This window comes from Musa acuminata, chromosome BXJ2-11, assembly GCF_036884655.1.
Source record: "Musa acuminata AAA Group cultivar baxijiao chromosome BXJ2-11, Cavendish_Baxijiao_AAA, whole genome shotgun sequence".
Taxonomy (NCBI): Eukaryota; Viridiplantae; Streptophyta; class Magnoliopsida; order Zingiberales; family Musaceae; genus Musa; species Musa acuminata.
In genome coordinates, this window is record NC_088348.1 from 5596104 (window position 1) to 5604649 (window position 8546).

The following is an 8546-nucleotide window of genomic DNA, read 5'->3' on the forward strand; positions in this document are numbered from 1 at the left end:
GTTATAATTGTATCATCATCTTCTGCTAAATTATAAATTTTATTTTTATATTATATAAGTAAATCATTTTTTTAATAAAAATACTAATATTAGTTGAAAAAAAAAAAAAGTCAAATCTTTGTGTTGAACGGAGTTCAAAGGTCAAAGTGACAGTTGGCGCACATGCGATGGGCACCGTCGATGGCCTCTTCCGTTAATGGTCGGCATCGGTCGACGAGCCAAGTCAAAAGCCCACGCACATAGCTTTCCCTCACCTACGCAGTCGTTAGAACAGTAACTTGAGATCGACGCATGCTTTAATGTCGACAGTTCCTTAGTTTATTTCCACATGGCTTTACTTATTTGAAATGAGAATATATATATATATATATATATATATATATATATATATATATATATATATATCGACCGATTCGATTTGGTCTAACCTCCAATATATAATATTTATATTATTTATAATATTTTTGACACATTTATCATTAAAAAAATGTATTCAAAAATATTAAAACAAAGACAAATTAAACTCAAAACCCAAAAAAAAATTAATCTCCTATAAAAAACAGAGTTACAAATAGATTTTTTTTATTTGTTTATAATAAAGTTATTAGTTATTTTTTGACATCTCTATCAAAACATGATAATATTATAACTGAATTATTAGATCAATCCATAGGGTATACTCAGGAGATACTGTACTGTTTATCTTATCAAGAGACATTTTAAGGATTACAGTAAAATGAGAAACACCCATTAGAAATTATGAAAAGAAGCAAAAAATAAACATAAAATAAATTCTTTCGACAATTCATCCAAAATTATGTATTTGTATATATAAACAAAATAAAAGTTGACGTGCATGGGTGCACGTGAGAGATGGCACCCGCCGGTGAACATAGCGAAGAGGACCGGCGTTCTTTCCGGTGCGGCATGTGCGTCCGTCACGATTCTCCACTGCGACTCTGATGGCTTTGCGCCTTCAGAGAATGATTTGCTGTAACTAAGCGAATATAATTAAGACGACGAGAGGGAATGAAATGGATGGTATGCGTACATACATACATACATACAGTCGGCAGCCTTCTGCATGTCCGACGCCGCTCCATCTGCTCTCTTTTGTATATCCACCGTACGAGTCGACTCTCTCGGGGCTCACGAACAAGCCGACGAAGTCCAGCAGCAGAAGCAAACGCCAGCGTTTCCCGTGAGTTGGCAGGCACAGTGCGAGGAGGCTTCACCATCAACGCGCTGTCCTCGATCGTGTTGCCTATGGATCGTTGCTTGCGCAACACAGACCGTATAAAAGCTCGAGCTCAACCGGATCGAGTACGCAAACTACGGATCACTCCGCAAGTAATGCTACGGCCACGGGCATAAGCCTGGGTTTTGGTGTCTTTGCATGAGACCCTCCTCATTCTATGCTGTATTTTGGAATGGTGGATGCAGAATGCAGAGATAGATGTTTAGTATATCGCCTAGATCGTGGAGAGCTTAGCTGTAAATCGATCTCAAGTCAACCTATGATCCCGTTTACTTCGAGGTATATATATTATATATATATGAAGCCCCTCGAAGGTGTTTCTCCTGTGTGTGTGTGTGTGAGAGAGAGAGAGAGAGAGAGAGAGACAGATCTTGATAGCAAGTGTAGGGCTTATTGTCAGGAAGAGCACAGGGAGATCAAAGGCATGGTGGTCTGGAGTGGCAAGAGGGCCGTCATCTTGGTCTGGCTTGCCGCCTTGGTGGTGGTGGTGTCCATGGGAGCCGTCTCGGCTGCTTATAAGGATCTAAAGGCTAAGGGAGCACTGGATCCTGCGTCCACGCACTACATCGTGCTGGAACCGAGGAGAAGGTCGAGGCAGGAACGCTTCTTCTGCCTGGCGAGAGGCCGCTGCCGCTATAAGACCATTGAGTGCCCCGCCGAGTGCCCCCAACGGAAGCCCAGGAGGAACAAGGTCTTCAAGGGATGCTTCGCCGACTGCAGCAGCCGCTGCGAGACCACCTGCAAACGTGCGGCCGTCACTCTTAGCTTCTCACTCGAAGATGACGTGCATTGCCTTCGTTCATGTTTTGTGTTTCCTTTGGCTTGTGTTGATGCAGATAGGCTGCCCAACTGCAATGGGTACGGATCGGTGTGCTACGACCCCCGGTTCGTGGGCGGCGACGGCCAGATGTTCTACTTCCATGGCGCCAAGGGAGGGGACTTCGCCATAGTGTCCGACGACCAGTTCCAGATCAACGCCCACTTCATCGGCATACGGCCGGAGGGGAGGCCGCGCGACTTCACCTGGGTGCAGGCGCTGGCCGTCATGTTCGAGTCCCATTCCCTGGTCGTCGCCGCCCGGAGGGTGGATAAGTGGGACGACCGCTTCGACGCGCTCGCGGTCCGCTGGGACGGCAAGGAGGTCACGGTGCCCACCGATGGCGAGGCCGAGTGGCGTGCGCCGACCGGGGGCGAAGGTAAGAAGGGAAGCGGTGGTACCGGGACGAGGGAGGTGGTGGTCGAAAGGACGGGGGAGACGAACAGCGTGAGGGTGACGGTGGCGGGGGTTGTGGAGATGGACGTGAAGGTGGTGCCGATAACGGAGGAGGAGGACCGGGCACACGGGTACCGGCTGCCGCCGGGCGACGCCTTCGCGCACCTGGAGATGCAGTTCAGGTTCGCCGGGCTGACGGAGCGGGTCGAGGGGGTTCTGGGGCAGACCTACCGGGCGGAATACGTGAGCCCAGTGAAGAAGGGGGTGGCGATGCCCATGATGGGGGGAGAGGACAAGTACCGCACGACCTCCCTCCTCTCCACCAGCTGCCCCTACTGCAGGTTCCACCCTCCCACCCGCGTCGTCGTCGACGAGTCCGCCGCCGTCGACGTCGCCTAGTACAAGTGTTGTGACTGCTGCCATTTTAGCACAACAACTCTACATGTTATGTTATCTCCTGTCCACTTTGCTCCGTGTAATATGTAATAAACAAAATGCTGCTGTTATTGTTTCTCTTTTTCTCTTAGTAAGATCCCATTGTAATGCATTTTGTTTCATGAATTATTTATTCCTCATTATCTATCAAAATACACTTACACTATGGATGGATGCCTCTATTAGATGATCCAATTTGTAATAAATTCTAATGGCAAATAAATCCTCATGTTTAGACTAATGGGTGTAGCACAAAATATGTTGAGCTTTTTGTTTTTATCTTGAAAATTAAGATAAACACTGGAAGCAAAATAGCAACTTTATATTGTAACACAGAACCAATGCCCCCATCAAGAAGGAAACAGAAAGCAGCAAATGCTTGTGATTGCCAAACATGCTGTACACTAAACAGTAAGAGGCTTATGTAGAAAGTATATGGATAATACAGTCTACATCAACCAAGCATATTACTGTCAATATGTTTATAAGCATGCTAGAATAAGATCTGGCAGCCATACCTGAGAACCTTTATTACAATGGGGAAGCACACTGTTCTTCGGAATCCGAGTCCAAAGGACAAGACCCATCATCTACATCTGCTAATGGATTATATAATGGAGAGTCTGGATCCATGCATCCTTGTACAAGATTCAGCTTGCAGCTATTTCCCTGTATTGAATTCATGGGCTAAGTTGTCATCCATAGCCCCTCAAACTCTCTTCAAATAATATGATGCACCCAAAGAGAGAAGAAGATTTTCTAGTATAATTGAAAGGAAAGCTGAAGTAGTTTCTTACTCCTTCGGTGTAAATGTTGCCAATTGCACAGCTTGCCACAAAATTGTTTGCATCAGGAAAGATGGCTCTCTCGCAAGCTCCTTCTACACTGAGCTCTTGAGCCAGACCCTACATCAAGCCTTTAACCCCTTAATTTTCTCAAGTCACATGTTCACTAAGTAATACAGATAAAAGAGAAAAAAAAGTGTGTTAAGAAAAATGGCATGACAGCAATACATATTTGCAACATCTGGAGATTTCTTGCAGAAGCCAGGTTAGCTGAGATTTCTTGACAGCAATACATGTTTTTTTTTTTTCCTTAGTTTTTTCAAATTCGTGCATGAGGCACTGAAAAATACACAAGGTGTCATAAGTAAAGGTTTGGACCCTAAATCTACTGGATGGCACCAGGATACCACTGCTCTTCTAGAGACGTGGGAGTACTGGTTAAAAGGTCCCTCCTACATTTTGTCTATATGTTTAAAGGAGATGAGGTGATGGAGTTGATTATGGTTAATTTAGGATTTGGCCAAAAAAAGGCATGGAGTTCTCAGATACAACATAGTTTGTGCAAAAGAGATCCACCTTAAAGCTAAAATTTGCATATTCTTTGTTACAAATTGCAATTCAAGAAGTATGAAAAGAGACAGAGCACCGCAAATAATCAAATCAATAGCTAAAATAATTCGAGATGACCGATACTTACCTTTGAAGAATTGGAAAATGCCAAATGGTAAGATTTTCAAGAAATTTGGGAGCAATAGCTTATTTACCTCATTAAAAAAGCTTAGTGGTTTGTTCCGCCACATCTTCATGGTCTGAAACTTTAGCCTGTATGGGCCATCCCATTCAGCTCCATTTGTGAATGAAAAAATTAGGTTAACAGCTGTACAATTGCAAGACTATAGTTATAACAAGCCTATGTGAACTAGAAATTTCAGACCACAATAACAAAATATCACAAACCATGCTTCGGTACACGTATTTTTATACTAAAGATGGGAGGATCAGCCTTCCCCCTATTTCTCTTTGTCATTACTCTTGGCTCACCACCACACATAATGGGCTGATTAAAACCACCTGTAATTATTTGCATATCGATGTTAAATATTGAATTACCACAACAACTAAAATATCAACCATGGATGATTCAATACCATTAAATGCAACCCCATATTCGTTATTAGGGACGAGGTTGCTCGCAACAGGATTATAGAAGAGTGTCAAATTTTCTCCCTGTCAAACACTAAAGTTATACTCGGTGAAGAAAAACGAGAAAATCAAGGCATTATATGATGAGTTGATATCCTCACATACAGATGTTGGAGGAAGACCATTCATGGTTTTCCAGAAGACAGGAGCCATCCCCAGTTCAAATTCAGCCCAAGTAGGAAGTGTATACCTGAAATATTGAGAAAACAAACAAGTCATATTGTAAAAATTCAAGAAATTAGAATGTAAGCTTGAAAATGTTCTCAAGTTAATAAAACGTCTAGAAAAAGCACAAGCTAATTAAAAGGGATCACAAACAGTAAGCAAATTCTGCAAACCATTTGAATTTGGAAATGGTAACAATTTCTAAAATTTATAAATAAAGACTACTGTGGAAGCCAGTTTTAGTGCAGTACTGGAGTTAATTCCATATACAATAATTTGCAACCTTTTTCCAATATATCATTTGTTTTCCAACAACGGGTGTGGAAATCTGTAAATATATTCCCAAAGATTATTGCCAGGATACGATATTGATTCAAAATAACTGAGGAAGCCAATTTGAAATATTGTTTTCCAAATATTTTAGTGGATCAGACCGAAATAACTGGTTTGAGAGAGAGTATGGCCATCAAGTTCCATGTTTAGTATGACCTTTATGATTTGAATATATAAGATAAATGTCACTAGAAAGGTTAAAGAAACCAATATCAGACATTATGAATATGGTGTTCTGATAATTATTACTAGTATTCAGCAGATATCAGGGTAAAATAAAAAGCTAGCTCTAATTTTCTCCACAGTTGGGAATAGATATCATTAATATGTGTGGGTCATATCAATCTAAAATATTCTTACTCTTTAGTTTCCTCCACAGTTGGAGCTGCAGCAACACTGGCCTCTCGGATTGTCCTTACAAACCTTTGCTTGTGCCGGTATATCATAGAACATGCACCAGCAAAATCTGCCGCTTCACAAAGAAATAATTGCTTAGTAAGATTTAATGTAAAAATAATAAGCACCAAGAGCTTCATCCCCATTGAGGACATCGATGAAAAGCAGCAGTTAGCTAATTGCTTATAGAAATGGATACTTCTTGCCCAGGTAAATGCATTAATAAAAGTAAATCCAAAACTAATCCACACAAATAACCATCTAAGTAAAAAAAATACACCTTTTTCCTTTTTATTGTAAATCTTAGGGGTTAATTGCGTTGCACAGTCTGCATATGAACCTCAAGAAGCAAAAAATAATTTGCGGATGTACATAAAGCAGTGAGAACATAAACGATTTCCTGAAAATTTGGTCTCCCAAGCTCGCGGAGAGACGAAATTACGGATCTCAATTGAGGAAACAACAGCCGCAACTCCGACAGAAAAGTATGGGCAACAAAAACTCCACAGAAATTTGTCACCGGAAGGGAGGAAAAGAAAGACAGATAAGAAACATTGGTCGAACACGACGCAAGCGATCTGGACGAAGAAGAATACCGTGGGGCGTGGAAGCCAACGGTGGCGGCATGGAGGTGGAGCCGTGACGATCGGACCGGAAAAGGGATGAGGGGGACGGAAGGCAAACGGGGGAGAAACGGGAAGCTATGGCCATGGGGGTCGTTAGGGGATTCCGCGCGTGCCAAAGGAGGAGGAATCCCTGCCCTGGCTGTTATAACTGGTGAGCGGCGGACGAGGCGATGCCATCGCCACAGAGGAGATAGATATTTCTTTTCCTTTCTTTTTCTCTTTTAATTATTTTCGAGTATAAATAAATTCCCACTTACTTACGCCACAAATTAGTCGTTGATATTTTAATGAGAAAATTGTTGCCTTTATTTCTTCATTGGAATATACTCGTAACAATATTTCCGCTGATATTTATCGCCGTCATGCAATTAATATTTATACACACAAAAAAAGAAAAAGAAATCGACCTCACCGAGTGCACGTAAAGACAAATTCCACGCAGTCTTTGACGTGTCCATTGCAGCCGCCTTTTGACCTCCGTGGTTTGACCGCGACAGATTGTGGATTCATCGGACCCAAATTAAGGTGCAGAATACAATGCAAGGGAATACATGAAGCGGAAAGGAAGAGAAGAACAGGAAAGCTTCGAGTTTTTGAACGAGACGAAACAATCTATGAGTTCAACAACCAAGCAGAGAAAACAAATGTCTTGATTCTATCTATGGCTGCTGCTGGGCGTCGATGTATCCGGCGTCCACCAACACCTTCTCCCTCTCGGCGATCTCCAGATCATGGTCCACCATCATCTTCACCAGCTCCTGGAACCCCACCTTGGTGGAGTCGCCCCTGAGGCTGTCGACCTCGGCGGGACGGAAGTACTTGGGGTCCATCACCACGTGGTCCTTCCAGTTCAGGCCGACGTAGCCGAAGGCGGCCTGGAGGAACTCCTCCACGGTGTGGGACTCCTCGGTGGCCACCACGTAGCATCATCCACATGGCCTCGACGTAGTCGCCGTCGAAGCCCCAGTCGCGGGCGGCCGAGAGGTTGCCGAGGAAGACCTTGGTCTGGAGGCCGAGGCGGATGCGGCAGACGGCACGGGTGATTCATGCGGGTGACGAAGTTCTGGCCGCGGCGGGGGCTCTCGTGGTTGAAGAGGAAGCCGTTGCAGGCGAAGAGGCCGTAGGTCTTGCGGTAGTTGACGGTGTACCAGTGGGTGGCCACCTTGGCGGCGGCGTAGGGGGAGGCCTCCGACTGGGGCGGCGGCGTGGAGCCGAACATCTCAGAGGAGCCGGCCAGGTAGTAGCGGATGGGCTTGGGGGAAGGCGGAGGGCGCCGGTGGCGACCACGTCGGCGGTGTAGTCCGGGACCTCGAAGGATACGGCCACGTGGGACTGGGCGGTCAGGTTGTAGACCTCATCGGGGAGGAGGGCGTCGACCCAGCGGCGGAGGGAAGAGGCGTCGGATAAGTCGGCGTTGTGGAGCTTCATGCGGCCCCAATTCGAGTATGAGCCACATGAAGAAGATACAGCTCATGAACTTTGGTGTGAAGTTTGTACACTTACATTGAGAAGGAAGGAAGGAAGGAAGGAAGTAGGACCTACAACATGCACTTCACCAACCCCTGATGCCAACCGACCATGTTTCTCCCGACGCTCAGTTGCTCGCCGTGAACCCTGTGATCTCTCCGGCTGGCCTCCATGATCCATGGAAGCTCGCTTTAGCTAGTCGCTCTCAGACGTCTCCACGCCCAGCACATCAATCTCTTACCTTCCTACGTTCCTATATATCAGCACCTTCTTGGTCAACCTCGTACTTGCCCTTCAGCTGCATCCAAGAAATGGGAGCTCTCGTATCGTCTTCTTCTTCTTCTCGCCTTCGCCATCCTCATGGTCGTCACGGATGCCACCGCGAGAAACATTGGCCAGCCTCCCTCAGGTGCGTCTTCCTTCTAATGCTCGGCTTTACGACGGATAAGGATTAAGCAAACAAGGATGGTGGGCAGATGATGAACATCGCGGCCGGCATAGCTCGGATCGAGCCCTCCGTACTGCTCCCATGGCCTACAAGTGTGCATGTTGGAAAATACACGAAGAGAGAAAGAAGAGGATGAAAACAAGATACGAGATGAAGAACACTATAGAAAATATATTTAAATTTGAAATATGTATAAACACTTTCTAAAAATAATATT

At 44.7% G+C, this 8546-nt stretch overlaps 2 protein-coding genes and 1 pseudogene across 3 annotated transcripts; 1 reads left to right on the forward strand and 2 right to left on the reverse strand.

Moving 5' to 3' along the window:
• Nucleotides 1–1275: 1275 nt before the first annotated feature.
• On the forward strand, nucleotides 1276–3072 carry LOC135627841 (uncharacterized). Its single transcript, XM_065134213.1, has 2 exons — nucleotides 1276–2004; nucleotides 2095–3072. The coding sequence occupies exons 1-2, from the start codon at nucleotides 1416–1418 to the stop codon at nucleotides 2868–2870; spliced, it is 1365 nt and encodes a 454-aa protein (XP_064990285.1). The 5' UTR covers nucleotides 1276–1415; the 3' UTR covers nucleotides 2871–3072.
• Nucleotides 3073–3264: 192 nt separating this feature from the next.
• On the reverse strand, nucleotides 3265–6589 carry LOC135627842 (protein POST-ILLUMINATION CHLOROPHYLL FLUORESCENCE INCREASE, chloroplastic-like). 2 transcript variants are annotated; one of them, XM_065134214.1, is made up of 8 exons: nucleotides 6385–6589; nucleotides 5753–5864; nucleotides 5000–5084; nucleotides 4840–4918; nucleotides 4649–4762; nucleotides 4456–4568; nucleotides 3704–3811; nucleotides 3265–3575 (listed from the first exon to the last, which is right to left on the reverse strand). In XM_065134214.1, exons 1-8 carry the CDS (start codon nucleotides 6497–6499, stop codon nucleotides 3438–3440), a joined length of 864 nt encoding a protein of 287 aa, XP_064990286.1. In that variant the 5' UTR covers nucleotides 6500–6589; the 3' UTR covers nucleotides 3265–3437. The 2 variants fall into 2 exon arrangements, with proteins under 2 accessions (XP_064990286.1, XP_064990287.1); XM_065134215.1 differs by having other exon boundaries at nucleotides 5753–5858; nucleotides 6385–6588.
• A 484-nt stretch (nucleotides 6590–7073) lies between these two features.
• Nucleotides 7074–7842, reverse strand: LOC135627843 (GDP-mannose 4,6 dehydratase 2-like; annotated as a pseudogene).
• Nucleotides 7843–8546: the final 704 nt, after the last annotated feature.